General features: G+C 43.7%; 5 protein-coding genes across 7 annotated transcripts; 2 read left to right on the top strand and 3 right to left on the bottom strand.

The window, feature by feature from the left end:
* The first annotated feature begins 18 nt into the window (after nucleotides 1–18).
* On the top strand, nucleotides 19–695 carry LOC117565987 (probable RNA-binding protein EIF1AD). The gene is made up of 2 exons (XM_034245400.2): nucleotides 19–313; nucleotides 371–695. The coding sequence occupies exons 1-2, from the start codon at nucleotides 148–150 to the stop codon at nucleotides 682–684; spliced, it is 480 nt and encodes a 159-aa protein (XP_034101291.1). The 5' UTR covers nucleotides 19–147; the 3' UTR covers nucleotides 685–695.
* LOC117565985 (centrosomal protein of 97 kDa) lies at nucleotides 637–4,504 on the bottom strand. Its single transcript, XM_034245397.2, has 8 exons — nucleotides 4,346–4,504; nucleotides 3,945–4,105; nucleotides 3,421–3,878; nucleotides 3,002–3,357; nucleotides 2,666–2,941; nucleotides 2,364–2,546; nucleotides 1,855–2,290; nucleotides 637–1,655 (listed from the first exon to the last, which is right to left on the bottom strand). Exons 1-8 carry the CDS (start codon nucleotides 4,350–4,352, stop codon nucleotides 995–997), a joined length of 2,538 nt encoding a protein of 845 aa, XP_034101288.1. The 5' UTR covers nucleotides 4,353–4,504; the 3' UTR covers nucleotides 637–994.
* Nucleotides 4,505–4,608: 104 nt separating this feature from the next.
* LOC117565986 (uncharacterized) lies at nucleotides 4,609–6,307 on the bottom strand. Its single transcript, XM_034245399.2, has 2 exons — nucleotides 6,136–6,307; nucleotides 4,609–6,081 (listed from the first exon to the last, which is right to left on the bottom strand). Exons 1-2 carry the CDS (start codon nucleotides 6,190–6,192, stop codon nucleotides 4,879–4,881), a joined length of 1,260 nt encoding a protein of 419 aa, XP_034101290.1. The 5' UTR covers nucleotides 6,193–6,307; the 3' UTR covers nucleotides 4,609–4,878.
* A 1,331-nt stretch (nucleotides 6,308–7,638) lies between these two features.
* LOC117566249 (protein chiffon) lies at nucleotides 7,639–17,289 on the bottom strand. Of its 3 annotated transcripts, none has more exons than XM_034245800.2 (3): nucleotides 16,516–17,289; nucleotides 8,652–14,397; nucleotides 7,639–7,891 (listed from the first exon to the last, which is right to left on the bottom strand). In XM_034245800.2, exons 2-3 carry the CDS (start codon nucleotides 14,376–14,378, stop codon nucleotides 7,784–7,786), a joined length of 5,835 nt encoding a protein of 1,944 aa, XP_034101691.1. In that variant the 5' UTR covers nucleotides 14,379–14,397; nucleotides 16,516–17,289; the 3' UTR covers nucleotides 7,639–7,783. The 3 variants fall into 3 exon arrangements, with proteins under 3 accessions (XP_034101691.1, XP_034101692.1, XP_051858219.1); XM_034245801.2 differs by lacking the exon at nucleotides 16,516–17,289 and adding an exon at nucleotides 14,510–14,594; XM_052002259.1 differs by lacking the exon at nucleotides 7,639–7,891 and having other exon boundaries at nucleotides 8,006–14,397.
* Nucleotides 17,290–17,829: 540 nt separating this feature from the next.
* Nucleotides 17,830–19,231, top strand: LOC117564622 (uncharacterized). Its single transcript, XM_034243478.2, has 2 exons — nucleotides 17,830–17,986; nucleotides 18,059–19,231. Exons 1-2 carry the CDS (start codon nucleotides 17,938–17,940, stop codon nucleotides 18,397–18,399), a joined length of 390 nt encoding a protein of 129 aa, XP_034099369.1. The 5' UTR covers nucleotides 17,830–17,937; the 3' UTR covers nucleotides 18,400–19,231.
* Nucleotides 19,232–19,577: the final 346 nt, after the last annotated feature.

Genomic DNA, 19,577 nt, shown 5'->3' on the forward strand with positions numbered 1-19,577 from the left:
GTATACACATGCTGCAGAGTGTTACCAAACTGTTTTTTTAGTATATTTGAAAATTCGCTATGCGGTCACACACGCTTGATTGTTTGGCAAACTGGCGGGCCACACCACAACAATAATAATAATAAACAAAACGTTGAAATTATTAAAATGTCACATCCGAATACAACGCGACGCAAGCATGTGCTCAAGGAGATGATGGAGGACGACTACTCGCTGCCCACAGAGCAGCAGCAAATTGTGCGAGTCATCAGCAGTCGCGGCAACAATTTACACGAGGTCGAGGCGCCTTCACCGGACGCCGAAAACTTTCTGGGTTAGTACGAATCTTGTTATCATTGATTACTTAATAAAGATTTTTATATATCTGTAGTTTCCATGCCCAACAAGTTTCGCAAGAATGTGTGGGTCAAGCGCGGCGATTACATTCTCGTGGAGCCCATCGAGGAGGGCGACAAAGTCAAGGCAGAGATCTGCAAGATTCTCACTCCCGAGCACATTAAAGAGTACACAAAAGCGGGCATTTGGCCAGAGCGATTTACTAAGAAATCAGCCGGATTACCCGTAAGCAATGCTTCAGATAGCGATTCAGATGACTCCTTGCCGCCCAACACAAATCGTCCTGCCCACCAACAAGAAGACGAAGAAACTGAGTCGGATTCGGACTCTGAAGATTCAAGCGATTGAAGACTAGTAGTGCAACATTTTGAATTTTTGTGCATTACAAAAGTTTAGCTATGTATATTTTTTTTAACCGCAAACTGTTGTTTTTTCCTCTCAAATTTGTTGTAACAAAAAGAATTGGTGTCTTTACTACATACATAATAATAATTAAAATATAGAACCAAAAAATACAACTACATTAATAATTGTTTTTTTTTTGCGGCTGCTGTTTGTAACTAAAATTCGCTTGCAAAAGCTACCAAAGCCTAAGAATATTTTTTGTTTATGCGCGCTTGAGATCTGTGCTTATAAAGCGTCCATTTTTAGTGAGGATTCAATTTAACTGAACTTCTTCCTGTTCAATGTTCTCCTTCGATTCGTCAGCATCTTCTGCAGTTGCTGTTGCTGCTGCCTCGCCTGCAATTTTGGCAGTCTCCAGCAAGGCATCATGCTTCGATTCCAGTGCCAATGTCGATGGTCTTGGCTTCGTAAAGGGGAAATTACTTAAATCTTCCAGCTGAGGCGTGTGCACAGCAATCAAATCCGTTTGCGTTGAGCTGCTGTCGCGCAATTCCACGCCTGACGATTGCTGATCGGTGGCCTCGTCGCATTCCGAGGAGCTGTTGATTTGTTTGCGCAACGCATCCTGTGGCAGATTGCACACCATGGTCAGGCAGTTGACAATGGTGCCAATGGAGCTCTGCAGCTGTTGCACCTGGTCAGTTAGGATAGTGCAACGTTTGGCCAAATCGTTGACAACAGCTGCCGAGTTCTGATCAAGACACAATTGTCCTTGACTGCCTTGGCTGCCATCTGTTGTTGTTGCTGTTGGTGTCTCCTCTGACAGTTGCTGCTGCTCACTGCCTGCTTTGGCATCCACTTGCATTGTGGAGACTTTTTTCCAGAGCGCATTGATGGCCTGCATCTGCAGCTGTTGGATTTTGCGTTCGTTCTGCAGTTGCGCCTTGGTCAGCTGCATATCCTTATTAAGTTTGCTAAAACGAAAGTGAATTAGAATGGGAGTTTCATTTGTCAACAAACAAGGTATCAATTAAGAATGACTCAAGAACATAGCTTGAGTTAAGTCTCAAACCAGAGTATACATTTCAAACCGAGCTTAAGGAAGATACTATGGTTCATAGTTCATATTTGATAATGCAAGAAGTTCTTTCAAGAAGCCAACTTTAAACTTACTCAATGTATTCGTGTGTGCGCTGTTTGTGCAGCTTCTCGGCAATATCTTTGGTTTTCTTGCGTGTATGATAACCTCGCCACATCTTCTGTATGGTCACCGCCGACGACTCCGTCACATGCTCTATCAGCCGATCCGCACAGTTCAGATTATTGTTCTCCAGCAACTGCTGCTGTTGATGCTGTTGTTGTTGCTGTGTACGTTGTGCTGCCATTTTACGAATCGTGCGCAACTTTTCAATGTTGATCTGCTCGCCATCATCATCGGTGCTAAAGCCACTGGCATCTGTGGCATTGCCCTGCAACATTGTGGCAACCGCTTGCATAGGTTGAGGTTGCTGCAGCTGCGAGCTACGATCGGTTTTGCGTGGACTGCTCGTGGGACTTTGCATGCGACGTAGTTGAGGACTGCGCACACGTGGCAAGTTCAATTTGTTGTCTATCGTTGATGGGTATGGGGAGTATGGAAAACATTAGAATTTTGTTTCGATTAACTGCTTAGTCTAGGCTACCTTTGTTTTTGTTGCCTTTGGTTTTGTGCAGCTGCTGCGCGGCTGCTGCTGATGTGACCATCACACGCTGGGCAACGGCGGCGGGACAAACGTCAGGACTCATCAGAGTCTCGGGCACCGGCACCATTTTCGAGGCGGCAGCCAAAGGACCGCCCAAAGGTGCTTGACCAATGAAAGTTTGCTCTGCAAAAGCAAGATGAACATTAATGAAGTGAGTAAGCAACTGAAATAGGCACTGCACTGGACCACTTCAAGTTACTTTTAAAGTGAAGAGTCCGCAATCTGTAAAACAATTATCTTACCATTATAAGGATTAGGAGTTATGTTGCGCGGCGTCGACTCCGTGGAGTTGTAGGTCTTCGTATTAACGCTGCTCGACATGCCAGACATGCTGCTAGCCAGCGAGAAGTTATCGCCATCGCCATTCTTAATATTCTCAATCAACGATGTGCTCATCTGCAAGCCATGATGATTAACGATGCCATTATCAGTGCTACTCAAACTGTTGTTGCTGCTATTGCCATGATAGCTGTTCACCATAGACTCCGGCGAACCCTGACGTCCGCTCAAACGTGAAACTAGAATGAAATGATTTACAATTTAATACGTATTCTAATAAATAAGGTGTTGTTGCTTACAGCGTGGCGATTGGATGCGACTTGTGGGCTTCTTGCGATGCGCCGATGGCGATGTGCTTGCCGAGCTCGCATTGTCCATGATCTCCTCCTGCAGCTGACGCTGATGATGCTGCGCCTTGCTCAGTATCAAACGCAGCTTGCGATCGTGCTCATTCTCCAACGCTTTGCCAAACAGTGGACACACTGAACTCAAGTATTTGGCCAAAGCGGCCTGTTCGCCCACACGAAACTGTCGTCCGCGTCCTTGACTATATAACCATTCGGCTTTCAAGCTCTCAATGGGATCCACAACGTAGCCATCGATGAACTTTAAGCTCATGCACCAGTTTAACACAAAAGGACGATGGTCAAAGCCACTAAATGGGACAAATTAGGAAAGTTAAAAAGATTTTCCATAACAATATAAACTCAGCACTTACTCTACGCTATTTGCCATTGTGACACAGGGATTGTCAGTGATGGAAAAGCTGAGCAACTTGCTCAGATGCGACAACGTACAAATCTCATTCAGATCATTGATGCTATTCTTGGCCAGTGTCAAGGTCTCCAGCGAAGCGGGCAAATATTTGTCACACTGACGCAAATGCGTCAAACGATTGCCATGCAAATTGAGTTCGCGCAGCGATCGCAAGTAGGACATATCCGAGATGCTGCCAATGCTATTGTCCGCCAGATTAAGGGACTCTAGCAGCACATTCGTATTGAGATGTTCGATGGTCTTGATGTTGTTGCCCTCTAGATTTAGTTCACGCAAATGCACGCATTCCTTTAGACCCTCAATGGAGAGTATGCCATTGAAGGAGAGATTCAATTCACGCAAGCAATGCAAACGACAGACGCCAAACATGCGCAGCAATTGATTGCGGCTCAAGGATAACTAAGGGAAAAAGGACAAACGCAGTTATGTAAAGTCGTTAAGTGTGTTAAATAATTCATATGTCACCGTTTCGATTTTCAAATACGAATCAATGTTGTCAATCTTCTGCAGCTCATTGTCGTCCAGTATAAGTTTGCGTATATTCTGGGCATCGTCCTGCTTTGGCACCTTCTTCAGTTGCTGCTTGCAAAGATTTAGCGTCTGCTTTTCGTTGCAGCTCTCGTCGCCTGCCAAAGAGAAAGGAGGGTAGTGAGCGAGAGTGAGAGGGCAATGTAAACACTGAATGAAGTCATCGTCTGTGTAATGGCAGGTGTAGGAAGAAGCGAGACGGGGGCGACTGGCAGCCACCCTCAAAAGTAGGCTGCAAAATTGCAATGCACACGCCATGCACAAAAAGCTCGACGCCAAAAAAAGACGCCAGGAAGCAGTATTTCCTATTTATAAAAAGCCACAATTTAATTGCTTACCGCTCATTTTGATAGTCCACACGTAATTGCTGCAGTTTGTTAACTAATACGAGCGTCAGCTTAGCCAATTGACAGCTTGCGACATTGGCGTCCAGCGAAACGAAGAAAAATCAATGTTTGGGAATGCGAGCGCCCCCCTCCTTTGAAACCAGGGATGCAGCGATAACATTTGCGTAGGACTGCTAACAACATCATGCTATTACGCTAAGCAAATTAAAAATACTGCTGATAGTGAAAACAATTATAAATTATTATTAAAGGCAATTTATTTTTTAGAACTACATGAAAATTTAATAGAAACGAATAAAATGCAGCGCAATCGCTGAAATAATAACTATTGAAATCGTAACTGGTCCCACACTATTAAATGTAGCAGGTACTTGTGGTATATTTTGTGGATACAATTCAATTCAATTTGGCTGGTCACACACTCTGCACATAACGGCTATTTTCAAAATTTGTACTATTTTGTAAGTAATTTTTTGTGGGTTGTTTATATATAAAAAATATTTAAATCAATAACTGTTTTTGTCCTAACTGTTCTTTTTTCCATCTCCCACACCTTCTTCATTAGTCGTGTGATTCAAATTGTTGCACTTGACTGGCAATTGCTCCAGATCTTCCATTAGACTCATTTGCTCATTAAGTGTTTTCAAGTACATACGCTCCACCTTGCGTACCAAAGGCGAAACCATATCAACGCTAATTCCTCCTAAACTGTTTCCACCATTTATGATTTTCTGCTCAGTTGGCTTTGGGGGTGTTTCCTTAATAGAAATATGCTGCAAATCTTCCGATAAATCCGATCGCTCTAAAGACTGCAGTTTTTTATCTCGTTGCTCCTTTGCTTTATTCAATTTGCGAGTTGTCTCATCGATAATCTCTTGTATCTTAATCTGCGAACATACCATAGTGCGCAAATGGTCGGCACTCTTACCACTAATTGTCGTCTTTTGCGATTCGCAATCTGAACTTAAAAGATCATCATCCAAACATTTGTTCTTAAAGCGTTCCTCCATCATCTTGCAATGCTCTCGCGCTGACTTCACCAATGGACTGGAATCTTTGTCTTCTAGGTGCATATTAAGCTGAGGCGTCTTTTCAGATTTCTTTCGAAATTTGTCAGTTTTCATAGTGATGTCACTGTCGCTGTCAGCACTGCATTCTAGACCAAAACAAGAATTCTTGTACAGCATCCGATCAACATCAGCTTCATCAGCGACTTTAATCGGTTTGTTATCCTTCTTTTTATTATAGATCGGCCGAGTTTTCGGCGTATTAGTTTTTTGCGAAGCCCAAGGACTTAGCAGCTCCAACGATAGACTTGGGCAGTGATCGGGGGATTGATGCTTCTCCTTAACCACTCGAAGACAAGGTTGGGGTTTTGTTTTGAAGTCTGCAGCTCTGACTGCGTGGCCTCCTCTCTCACGCTCCTTGTCCTTCTTCTCGACCAAAGGCGGCAGTTGATGCGCATGACGTGGCTTCGGTGTATAACAAGAGACAGAGGAACAAGGACTACGCGCATCCTGCGAAGAACCAGAACACTTCGCTTCCGTAATTCTAGCCGAATACTCGAAATTCTCTGCCTTCCCATTCGTTGATCGATGACAAGGAGGCTTCTGTGACTCAGGCCGCTCCTTGTGACATATGCATATTGGATCCTTTTTGTAAGGAGTCGCCGGTATTGGTGGTGGTCTCATCTTTGACTCGTTTCTATTTTCACTACGATGCTCTTTCTACAAGCAATTTCAAGTATAATGCAAAAGATACTCTTCAATAGCCGCACTTACCTCGTGACTATGACTATGTTTTTGGTGATGTTCAAGGTAATGCTTGCACTTCTCCATTGTTAAGAATAAATGTCCTCTCTCACTCTTTCTGTGTTTCTCAATTCAATATTAAATATTATAGCATACTAAAATCAGTTTAGTTAGTGTCAAAACAACATAGATTAAATTCTCCATGTTTTAGTAATTTTATTTATATTATATATTTAAAAAAAAGTTATCAAAAAATAAAATTGAGGTCCTGAAAAGAATCGATAATGATAAGGATAAGGATTTAAGCACGTTCATCAGAAAAATATCTCGCCAGCTCGATATCTTACGACATAATCGAGACTCGATTGTCATCTATAGCGTAAGTGTCTTCTAGGAATGTAGGAATGACGACCTACTTCTTGGTTGCCATAAGCCAACACGTTCCTTTAGGTTCAGAATTGATGCATCCACCATTTGCTGAGTTGGAGGTTATAATGGTGGAAGTGCCGGGTTGTTCACCTGCGATTCTGATACAGGTGCTACTTTTATGGCAGCCACGTATTCCTTAAACTATTCTGTTCTTATATGTACTACTTAATATTAATATAATTTATTGGAAATTTAAGGACGTCTCTATGATTGAACAGTTCAAAGTAAAATCAAAATTAAATATTGCATATTTAACTAAGCCAACTGTAAGATAAATTATGCTTTATCTGAGCTTACAGCCATTCCAGAGAATGGTCGCAGGTCCTATGAGGAGCTTTTCCGATTCTAGTCATGCTATTTTATCCGCTGCATTATTTTCTACAATATTGTTATACCCTGTAACCCACCTCAGACTGAGCTATGTGTGTGACTTTATGATTTTATAGCTACATACTTATATTCGCTAGCTATATTCGATTTAAAATCTTTTCGCAGATAGTCTAAAAACAATACAACAAAATAATAACACAAATAAAAAGAAAACATTAAACATTTCAAAAGTTGTGCAAATAACAATAAAGTTATTCTTGTTTATTACAAAACCGTATTTTATTTGATCATTCTTTTTTATATTCGATTGAATTCAGAAAGTTGTCAGCAGTGTACACATATCATTTATATCCATAGTCGCCATGTCACTTGGTATCCTTTAGCTTATGTCTGTTGCCTGGATTGCTGCCAGGAATCTGCTGACGAAAATGAGCCCATTCATTCTGATAGTAATGATATAAGGCCACCGGATCGCTCTGTGGATTCCTTGCCTTATGCTTGGACTGGGCACGAACTAAAAATTCAATAAGAAAACATAAGCAACGAATAACAATTAAGAATTTATTTCTTATACCCAAAGCTGTAGAGCGGCCAGTGCTGCGAGTACGCGAAGATTTGCGTAACTTGGAACGACTTTTTGTGGCATTTGTTCGATCCTGTTTGGGATCGGATTCATCACTGGATGCAGCTCTATTAATTTCCCTCGGATGCTTGCGAGTCTTACTGCGACTGCGACGTTTACAATCCAAAGCAGTTGCTCCAGGCTTCTTTGCGGTGTCGAGCGATAGTTTCTGCTGCAAAACGGACGCCAAGTTCAAGGCATCCTCTGTGCCCTTTTTTCTGCCACCAGATAGACGTTCCAAGTCCTGACCAACGGCAGCGGCAACAGCAGCATTCTCCTTGTCCCGACTGTCGCCGCCTAGTTTAGCGCGTGAGCTGACGGTGTCCCGTTTATGCAGACTGCTGAAATGGTCTTCCTTCGAGTTCGTCGCCAAGCGTTCATCATGTTTGATAAGCTTTCGGAGGTCTGCAGCAAACAAAGCGATATTCACATTAATACACATCATTTTAAATGGATTGTACATAGAAAAACGTTTCAACTGATGTGTGAAATGAAAAGCAATATATACCACATAGAATATATAGTTTAATTGCATGTTTAATGTTTTCTCTTTGTTTTTAGTTTTTTTTTCTTTACAATTGCTTTTGGTTTTATGTTTTCGTAGTTTTCTCATTTTTATTTTACAATAGCTTGAGCATCAATGTTGATATATTTATATAGAATTTATTTCTCGAATCAAATTTGTTGGTAAACTAAAGGTAATGTCGTTATTATAATGGTAAGATTTTAGTTGTGTTTTTGTTTTGGGGATACTCAACTAAGTGGCGAATTAAAGGGTATGGAATTTGTCCTAAACTAAAATTATACTATGCTTATTTTACGTATGTAGTGTAGTTTAGTTTTTTCTTTTTTTCATGTTTTGCATTTCAATTTGATGCTAATTATGTGTGTGTACAACAACAAATGAGAGAGAATGTGCCATTTACAGAGGTGCCACAATTGTGCGATAGATGATGAATGAATATGCTGATGTATATTTTGATCCTCGTGTTGAACGGCTTTACAATAGTGTGTGTGTGTGTGACATATTAAAACTAAACACATTGGCTTATTAATGATAATAATGGCTGCTGCTAGCAACAATGAGTGACGATGATGAAGATGATCAGCGACGATATCGAAAGCGACGAAATGGCGCACGCAATCGCCGGCAAGTGACACGCACCTCCTTTTTCAGGAACTGCGATATGGCCAGCGATTTAACCGCTGCCGTCGCCGCCTCCGCTGCACAACTGCTCGCCGCCTTGCCATTGTTGGGCGGCGCATATTTGCTAATGTCGAACTTGTGCTTGGTGGGCGTCAAATGCTGATGCTGACAATGCTCCAGTGAATCGCCCGCCTGGGTATTGCTCAGATCCATATCGGTCTCTAGGCCATCCGACGACACCGTAAAGATGTCCGAATTATCGCCCAGTTTCTCACTGGGCGATATGCAACTCCCTAGACTGCCGTTCAACTGGGGCGTTCGATGACGCGGCTGTCGAGTGCTCGGCGTGGATGTGGTCACATTCAGGCAGAAGCCATTGCTCGTTTGTAGGGTCAACAGCGGTTGCTCCTCCTTCGCCGGGCTCTGCTCTGCAGTCTTGGCAAGCGAATCACGTTTTGTGGTCGGCGATTTCGATTTGAGGCGCGACTTGTTGAGATTTTGTAGTGTCAACTGCTGTTCGTGAGTGGTTGTTGTCGTTGACACTTCCTCATCACCATAGGCATCTTCATAAACATCTTCCTCTTCCTCCTCCTCCTCGTCATCCTGCTCTTCCTCCGGTTCGTCCTCCTGCTCATCCTGCTCTTCATCTTCCTCTTCGTCTTCATCCTCCTCGACATCGGCATCGGTGGCTTCAATTTCCGCCTCATCATTTTGCTGTTCCTCCACTGAATCGGCCATTGTCTCATCATCATCCTCGTCGCTGGCTGCTGCGGCCTCCTCCTCTTCCGCCTCTACTTCCTCGTCGTCGTCGTCGTTACCCAGCTGTTCATCCACATCGGTGGCCGGTGGCGTCATTACCACATCCTCGCGTGCACTCTGCCCTCCATCATCATCATCGCCATCAGCTTTGCCATGGGCAGCACTCTCATCATTGTCGTCATCGTCTTGCTCCTTGTTGATCTCCTTTTCAGCCACTTTTGTCGTCGTCGTCGTTGTTGTCGTCGCCGTGGTTGTTGTCTGCTCCTCTTCCATTTCAAGCGGCTCCTGCTTGACACGTTGCTGCTGCTGCTTTGTATCATCAAACACTCCCAACTCGTGAAAATTGATCGGCGCATCATCATTGTGGGGCAGTGATCTTGCAGCACGACGTCGCTGGACACGCGGCCAACCTGTGCGATTCGATTTGAGGCACTTGCGCTTCCGCTGATAGCTGCTAAACAAGTTCAGTCGACTATTGCGCCGGCAACCCGTGCGCACAGCAAACTCATCGTCATCGCCGCTGCCTCCGCTGCCAGCGAGCAGATCGCACAAATCGAATTCGCTGGTGAAACAATCTGTTGGTGGCGGCGTCTGCACAACATCATCACGCAACTCCACATTGGATTCCGGTTGCTGTTGTTGCTGCAGCTGTTGCACCTCATCGTCCAGATGCAGATCGTAGTCACGGCCAGATAGTTCGAGATATTTGTCAATTTGCCAGGCAATCAACATGGGACTCACATACTGCATGCTGGCATCCAAAGCCTTCAACGCGCTGCCCTCCATCTCGTACTCGAGCAATCCCTTCTTGCTCGGCAACTTGCGTATGCCCGGCAGCAACTGTTGATGCGACTGCTGCTGCTGCTGTTGTCCCGACGTTGTCCCCCTTCCGCCCGTCGTCTTCATGCCCAGCTGGCGTCGCTTTCGCTTGCCCAACAACGTTGAGGTTGTCGTCGTCGTCGCCGTTGTTGTGCGTCGCGAATAACTCAGAGTGTTGGCCATATTCACCTCATTGTTATTGTTGCTGTTGTTATTGTTCGCCGGACGACGACAACGCGCTGGCGTCGACCGTTCCGCTGCTGGAGTTGTTGGCGTTGGCACGCTGTCGTATTTGTTTTGGCCGCGACGCATGCGCTTCACAGTCTCACTGATCTCGGTGGCAAAGCGCAGCTCCTCCACAGGCGTCGCTGCCTGCGAGCGCGTCTTGTGCGGCGTCACAGCTTCAACCAATTCCTGCTTAATCGGCTTCTTTACCGCAACTGGCGGCGGTGGCGCCGTCGTCGTCGTCGCCGGTGGTGGTTCCTCTGCCTCCGAGTTGGTTTTACTCTGTGAATCCTGCCGCTGGCGAATGATGCAACTGACCAAGGCCAGCGTCGAGGCGTGTTCTCGCGGCGATTTGCGTGGCGGCAGATCAACAACTCGCGCCAACTGTTTGTTGATGCTGCTGCTCTTTTGGCTGCAGCTGGTGCTGCTCGTGCTGCTCTGCGTGGAGGCGGCACGCACACGCTCCACCAGCTGACCGCGTTCGCTCAACGGAGCAAAGTCACGCTCCAGCAGCTCGGGGGTGCTCGCCTTGCTATCACATTTGGCTATCGGCACGGCAATGTTGTTGAGTTGTGTCTGCTGTTGCTGTTGCTCCTGTTGCTGTTGATACCGCTGCAGCAGATGCAGCTTCTTGTGCTTGTACATCGATGATGTTGTCGTCGTCGTTGTCGTTGCCGCCGTCTGATTGCTGTCCGTCTCGGCATCACGCTCCAGCTTAATCGGTTGCAACAACGCTTGTGGCTTGCATTCAACCTGCTGCTGCTGCTGTTGTTGCTGCTGCTGACAGATGCTGCAACTGTGTGGCTTGGTGCGCTCCATGGGTATGGGACCCATTTCGTAGGGCAACTTGCGATAACGCGTCGAACCGTAGTAACTATAATAGTGCTCCTCGCCGGCATCTTGGCGCTGAAACACATGATGCCACAACTCCGCACTCGGCGACGTCTCGAATGCATAGCGCATTCGCTGCAGACGCACGCTCTTGCTGCAGTCAAACATCTGTTCGCTGCTGGGCGATGCCGCTGCTGCTGCAGCTGCAGCTGTTTTCTTGGCTGGACTTGTTGCTGCTGTTGGAGTTGCTGGCGTTGTCGTTGTGGTTGCTGCTGCTGTCGTTATTAGTTGTGGTTTATTGAGTTTGCTATTTTTGACTGCATTCAGCTTTTGTTTGCCACGTCTGCCACATTTCAGTGGCATCGCTCGTTGCAACTCGTTGCGACTCGTGCTTAGCGTGAGCCTCGAAAGACGTCGAGCAGCGCGTTCTTCTCGTGTGTCCGCAGCACGTTGACTTGTTGCTGGCAGTGATTTGTGCAACTTGCTGCTGGCCACATAATCCTCATCGCTTCCTGACGAACAGCTCGACTCATCATGCGACATCATCATCTCCTCCACATCTTCCTCTATTTCCACTTCCATTTGCTCCTCCTCCTCTTGTTGTTGCTGTGCTATCAGCTTTTTGTGATTTGTTGTAGTCTGTTCTTGTTGTGGTTGTTGTTGTTGTGGTTGCTGTTGTTCCCCCATCCGATCCTCCAGTTTGTTGCCACCGCGCTGGCGACGCAACTGCAGTTGACTGCTCGTCGTCGCCGCCGTCACAATGGCCGTGGCCATGCGACTGCTCTTCCTTGTGGCCGCCGCTGCTTGACGCGGCTGCTTTAACGGTTGCATTTCCGGCTGGATGGGGGCGTTTGGAAAGCGCTGCTGTTGGTGCTGGTTGTTGCTGCCATTGCTGCTACTTGTGCTGCCAGTCGATAGCTGTCGCAGCAGCTGCTGTGCCGCAGCAACACCTTTGCGTCTTCTTCCCACAACAGCAGCGCGTCCTTGCACCAATGCTGGCGTTGTTGCCGCACCCGCTCCCGCTGCCAATGCAGCATCCAGCTGCTCCTCGCTGGTGCTATCGTTGGTGCTGTTCGTCGACGACGAAACGCTGTGTTGCCCGCCACGCACAACATCCGACGTTGTCTGGCGATCCACATCCGTCAGGAGCTCGCTGCTGCTTCGCGTTGTCGCTGTGTTGCTTCTGGGGAACATAAAGTTCTCGGCCTCGCCATTCAGTCGTTGCAGCTCCGATTGTCGCACCTTCTGGAACTTGACAATCAGCGAGGGTGAATCCAGATTCGTCGTTGCATTGTTAACGCCACCACGACGGACGCGCGGTGGCGTTGCTGTTGCATCGCTGGCCTCCACAACTTTGTACAGCGATGACGGCGGCAACATGGCGCGTATTGGTGGCGACAACACCGAATTGTTAGTTTTGCGACGCGTGGGATTTGTGGGCGTGGCAGCGGTGGTTGTCGCATTGCTGGCGTGCAACTCGAGCAGATTACAAGAAGTTGTCGTCGTCCCTTTCTTTGTGGGCGAAACAGTCGTTGCAGCTGGCGTTGGATTGCTTGTTGTTGCTGCTGCTGTTGGAGAATTATTGGGCGTTGTTGCTTGGAACTTTTCAGAGGAATGCTTGCCCTTGGTGATGCGCTTCGATTTCTCGCGCAGCACTGGAGATGGTCGTTGCCTGTTGCTGTTATTATTGTTGCCACTGCTGAGAGTTTGCTGCAGTGCATCGGCGTCTGTTTGATTGATTGCCGCCTTCAAGCTGAGAGCAAGTGCGCTATCGCTAAGCAGCTCATCCACTTCCATATCGGTGAAAATCTTCTGCTGTTGCTGCTGTTCTCGCTCCTTTTGCTCTTGTTCCGCTTCGCGTTGCAGAAAACCTTTTACGCTGGCCGACACCTCAATGAGCGTATCCAAAGCCACAAAATTGCCCGAGTTCTTGGCAAACAACTCGTGATCCTTGCTCTGCAAATGAATGCTCAACGTATCGTATTCAATTTTACAAATCTCACAAACGCCACACTGTTTATCACTCGACTCTTTTAGTTCGCGACAATGTGAGCGATCTGGACTCTCGGTTTGCTTTTTGCACGCTTGCAACGCGCTGTGTTGCAATACCACCAATTGTGGCTGCTGTGGCAGTGAGACTGTTTGTTGCTCCTTATGCTTTTCCTGTTGGCGTTGCGATGTCCGTGAGCCGAGCGACTTGCGTGTCATGCTCTGCTCCAGCAGCTTCGCTTTTGCCTGCAAACGAAATGCGCCGTCGTCGCTGCTCAGATCAATTTTAGGCCACTCCTCGGGCTGCTTCAGCAAATGATAATACGGTCGATGGTTGCGTTTAATGCTCTCGATCTTAATGTAATTGCCCTTCAGCAGTATGTTCGCTGTGCCCGCTGCTGTTGTTGTTGTCACAGCACCTTCCTGCAGATATTGTCGCAACTCGGTCTGAATGCGCCGAAAGAAGCGTAATGCGTATTCCGTTTGCCACACAACGTAAGACAGTGATTTGCCCGGCGGCTGTTGGTGCGTCAATTCAATTGCACCTCGCAATGGACTCTGCTGACTTTGCTGTTGTGCTTCGCGCACCCGACTTAGAATTGCGTCGGCGCGCGTTTGGCGAACTTTGCGTGGATAAGAAGTGCTACAGCAGCCATCCTCATTGCCGATCGTTGCTGATGCTTGCGATTGCGGTGTATTTGGTGTGGCCGGTGTTAAAGGTGTTGCAGGTCGTTGTTGATGTTGACTGTGACTGCGGCTATTTGGGGCAACTACAGCGGCAACTGCTGATGATGTTGTGCTTCGCTCTTTGTCGGTTATGAAGTGTGTAATACTGTCGTTGAGAAAGAACTCGAGGTTGCCGCCAAGCGCTTTTATTTCGCTCTCTATGCGCTTGGTTAACTGATGATCGCGTATGTCCAAATAGAACTTGAAATGGCAGAGTGGACGCTTGCTCTTGATCACCTTTACTTTAGAGCGCTGCGGTGGCTGTGAGTGAGGCTGTGGCTCTGGTTGTGGCTGCTGTTGATGCTGTTGTTCAGGAGTTTCCCTTCTTGTTGTTGTGGCTGCTGTTGTTGAAAGTTTGCTGTTGATAGCACTTTGCTTATCCAAATGCGGTTGCATACCTTTAGGCGCAAATAAGCTGATGCATTTGGGAGAATGAGAGAGAGAGAGAGAGATATAAGCAAATTGAGATAGAGAGTTAGTTTAAATTGTTTTTATTGCACTTAGTCTACGGACAGCAGCCAACAAACCAAAAGCTTCACACAGCATCCATTTAACATATTTCCATTTGTTTTCTTGATTATTCACGTGCATTCATTTGTTTTTCTTCTTCATATTTAATAACCAACATAACATAAAATTGATGTGCTTTAATTAATTAAAAACTACACAACACATAAATAATAAACGAAAACCGGCGTCGCAGGCAACACATATTTAATAAAAGCGTTGCCACACTTTATAAATTAGAAACAAATACATACATGGTGTGCTATCGAATGGAACTATCGATTTCTACACACTCAAAACAACTACAAGGCAAAGAGAAAGGATGAGGATAGAAATAACAAATTCGAGACCGGCAGTGTTGCTGGCAAGTTATATCGATTACAAAATCGATAACTGCTGCCGCGCCAACAATAACAACAGCTGTGTAGTCAACAACGAATTGGAACCGGATAAATTAAAATACAAAAATAAGTTGAAGAAAACTGACAAACCAACAGAAAATAAAAAAACAAAACGAGTTCACATTGCACACTCGTGTGTAATACATTCATACATTGTTATGTTGTCCGTTACGAGCGCACCACACACACTGCATGCGCAGCACACACACATGCGCTCCACACACATACATATAAGCGTACATACAAATGTGTGTACAGGGTTGAATAGCAGGCAGCCATGTCAACAGCAGCAAAGCAATAACAACCACGAGTCGAGAGTCGAGTCGTCGACCGTTTGGTTAACAAAATGAGCCGCCACGTTTATTTTACCTACATATGTACACATATGTACTTATATACAAACACATATGCTTGCACGTCTGTCTTGTAGATTATTGGCAGCTGGCTCGCAATGTAAAGATGTTGCCTCATTTGCAACAACAACACTAAACTACGTGATATTGTAGTATGGTTTTTTGTTGCTTAAAATTCACCACAGCAGACCAAGTAAAGCAACCGCCACCGTCAGAGAGTGGAGTGGGAAAAAAATGGATAACAAATAAGAGACGACAACATGAACGTCGAGAGCAAAGCAAAAACAAAAAACACGAAACGCACAATTTCAAAGCGCGCACACACACAGATGCAAACGTGTATGACCGTGTAATGTACTGTTATATGTGTGCTCGTGAGAGCTAGGGATGCTACTATCGAAGCTTTTCTTGTTTAATTTTTTTAAATATGCTTATTGGTAATACTTATACGAGGTTATTCCAATAAATACGTTTGTTTTGCTCAATTTGAATTTATATCAGCATATATCGACTGAATCATCGTTATTTTTACATCACTAGCATGAAGTTTTAGATGGCGCTGCCAGACTGTCAAACACAATAAGCGCTGTATGAACTAGACGGGGGCCCATGCACATTTTACGAGTTTCGGCATTTATACATACATATGTATACGCGTCCATATGTGTGCCTATGCCATGGAGAACCCGAAACATGACCACACTTATATACACACACATTACTCGCACGCACACACACAAGAGCAGAAAGTGCCGTGAGGCCCATCGGGCAACACAGTGTGTTGTTGTTGTATTTGGCGTTGCTTTGCTCTAAAACGCCTGCAATTGAATGTGTATATAACACAAAGCACACTCACACTCGCACTCTCAGCTGTGTATGTGTGTGTAACCTCAAGTACACAACAAAGCGCTGTGGCAAATTTTGTTCGTTATTTCTTTCTGCTGCTGCTGCTATTTACAATTTGCGAGTAATACTCGTTTTTCTCATTCGTCGTCGACGCCGTTGTGCTTTTCTCGTACTTAAAAGCGAACAAAAAATGGTGACGAATCGTTTCGTAAAATTTGTGCGAAAATAGAAATAAACTTGCATGTAAAACAAATCAACAAATCTTTCAAATGCTTATTGCACACAACACACATACATACATATGCCCATATACTTTGTATGTATAGGTCTGTATATGTGTATATGCAATGGCGGGAACTGCTTTGCTGCCTTTGGTTGTTGGATAGTTTCAAAAAGGGGAATAGAGCTGAGGTCGGGGAGTCTTACCTTTTAGAAATTCACGTAGTTGTTCGGCGGATATATTTCTATAACCCAATTCATTTAGGTGCTGGAGTATGGCCCTTGCATCCAATGGCAAATGTGACATTTTTTCAGCACAAGCATTTACTGTATTGTATTTTTGTTTTTCTTTTTTTGTTGTTTCGACTCTTGTTTGTATTTATATTTGAGCGCACACACACACACCAATACCACTACAATTTGAATTCCGTTTCTCCTTGTTTTTGTTGTTGCTCTGTTTCTTTGCTGTTCACTTTCTGCTGCTGCTTCTTCTTCTTCTTATTGTTGTACCCGCTTTGTGGTGCTGTTTTGCTTGCTGCTGCTGCCGACAATCGACGAAAAATTTTCACTGTACCTTTTTTTGATTGGGAATTTGTCGCATACACTGCACGAGTGGTTGTACGTTTTTCACGACGTCTTTGCAATTGTTAAATTGTAGTTTTTCGTAATGTATTCAATGTGTCGCTGCTGCCAGTGACAAGTTAAGAAAAGAACGTTAAAAAAAACGAGCGTCGTCGTCGTCGTTGTGAGAAATCGAGTCGTCGTCGCGTCACCTTTTCGTTGTTTGTTATTGCTGCAATTCGATTTTTTCACCTAACTGCGTTGCCGTGCAGTTTTTGCATTGTTCACGGACAGTTTTCATGCGAAAATGAGTTAACATTTTCTGCTTATTTCACATAATTTATCAATGGTTTTATAATATTCTCAAAATAATAATATGCACCAACGAAACGTTCAGCTCGCACAACACAATTAGAGATGGAGAAACATCGTTGGCAATTTGGTCGTATCGATGTTTTTTACCTTTCTTTATAGTCGATTTTTACATAGCAAACATCGATGATTTGTATCTAAATAACATAATTAATGCGAACAAATTAATCGAAATAAATTAGTTCAATAGCTCAGATTTTTTTTATATTATAATAAGAGTTCTTTTAAAATGTTATATTTTCGAAAATTTTCCAATTTAAAGGAACGCCAATAATCGATATCTGCTTACACCTTATATAGTATATTGGTACACATTGAAATGCATAAGGAAAGGCGCGTTATTGAAGCAGCTTGCTACATTTGCGTTTTTATACAAATCTAGAAACCCAACAACTTTTCTATAGCTTTATTATAAATTTACTCTCTCCACTAATTAGACTCACAGTAATAAAGTATTTTTTTGGCGCGATGAGATATTTAATATTAATGGTAATGTGGTCACAAAATATACCATCATAAATATACCTACTCTTGTATTTTTCGCCAGGGCTGAAAAATATTATCGATGTCGCAGCTTATCGATAACCATAATTACTAGACAAGATACTTTTCATTCGCTTTGTGTGGTGCGCCTGCGTCTTGCGTTTGTTCTAGTTTTTTTTCGAGTACTTGTTACTTTTAATCACTGCATTTAACATGTTGCGCCAATGTAATTCGTACGTGCTGTGCACACTGCTTGTTATTGGTTAGTGTAAATATAATAAAGTGTATCTGATTAACATTTAATTGATGATTTCTTTGTGTTTTTCACATGCAGCCTTGAGTTGTCTAATTTCTACGACGCATGGTTATCGTTATGGCTATAATAGGCAGCCAACAACTACAACATCGACGATAGCGCCACCCCAGACGCCCAAGGAGTATTTGGATAGCAAATCGAGTTTTTCGACATTTGGCATTATTGCCATCATCTTTACGATTATTGTGCTCTCATTGGTGTTCTACTATGGCATTATGTGTTATCCGTTTTTGTGTCGCGACGAAAAGAAATATCGTTTCATGGACGTGTCGTCAACAATTACATCGGCAACGTCGCGATCCATTCAATCGATTGAGAATTATCCGGTGGATCAAAAGCATCATCATCAACTTGCCTGAGTAATTGCTTCACTCACTCACACAGACGCATACATAACTTGAGTACTTAAAGGATAAACATCGCTAGGATTAATATATCAACATACACACACATACGTACACATACATATATATTGTAAGTGTATAAGTAGCAATAACCAGTTCAGCTTTTGTCTGCAAATTGGTATTTTATTCATATTAAGTCTTTTAGTTATTCGCTTATTTACATTTTGCTTTTTCTTCATATTTTTACTGAGGCAAACTCCATTTTTAAGCGTTCTCTTTTTCTTTCTTTCTTCTTCGGACTGCGCATGCGTACATGAGTCAATATGCACACACACAACGACGCGTCGTTGCTTACCTTCGTGTAGGTGTGTATACGTGTAGTGTAAATGTGTATTGGTGTGTGTACATTCAACATGTGCTGAGATCTTCTGAAGTTTTTGTTGTTCTCAATAAACGCAGGTAGTTTTCATTTTTAAACGTTTCTATCGAATTTGAGATTTTGATTTTAGCCACAGAAATTCCTTCTCTCGTTTTCCAAGCATTATTTGCTCAATGGTTGTTTTTATGCCAACATCATGTACTTAATTTATTCGATATCGATGCGCAAATCTCGCCGTACCATATACAATATATATATTTTTATATAAATTTTACATTTATCTGTAGTGTAAGCTTCCCTATTCGAATTTACAATGCTACTTCGGCACACCGAAGATTGAATATCCTGACTTTATTATTCAAATAAAAATGCCATTTTATACTTTATACAATTTTATATAAATGCAATGCAAGATTAATTGCATAAGACTGAACTGCTTCAAATTGAATATTATAATATATTATTATTGGGGTTGAATGTCGCAATTAGTACTTACTTACGAATGTTTCGATTAGAATTTGATTTATAACGAATACTTTTTATACTTTGCTTTCTAGATTATAATAAACAATTTGCCAACATCTCCAAATTCAGATGTTTATTGCATTTATCAGATATCTATGATTCATTTTTGTGTTTTGTGTTGTTTTGGGGAAAAACTTAGTAGCTTGGTTTAAAAAAAAAGTGCTAATATTTTTCATTTAGAGTGTACGCTGGTAATTGGGTCAGTTCCTAAGGTAATCAACATAAAGATTTGTATCTAAAAGTATCTTAATTGTTGGCAGCTGTATTTTAAAAATATTTTAGACCATCA

The sequence above is a fragment of the Drosophila albomicans genome, chromosome 2L, assembly GCF_009650485.2.
Source record: "Drosophila albomicans strain 15112-1751.03 chromosome 2L, ASM965048v2, whole genome shotgun sequence".
NCBI classification, from domain to species: Eukaryota; Metazoa; Arthropoda; class Insecta; order Diptera; family Drosophilidae; genus Drosophila; species Drosophila albomicans.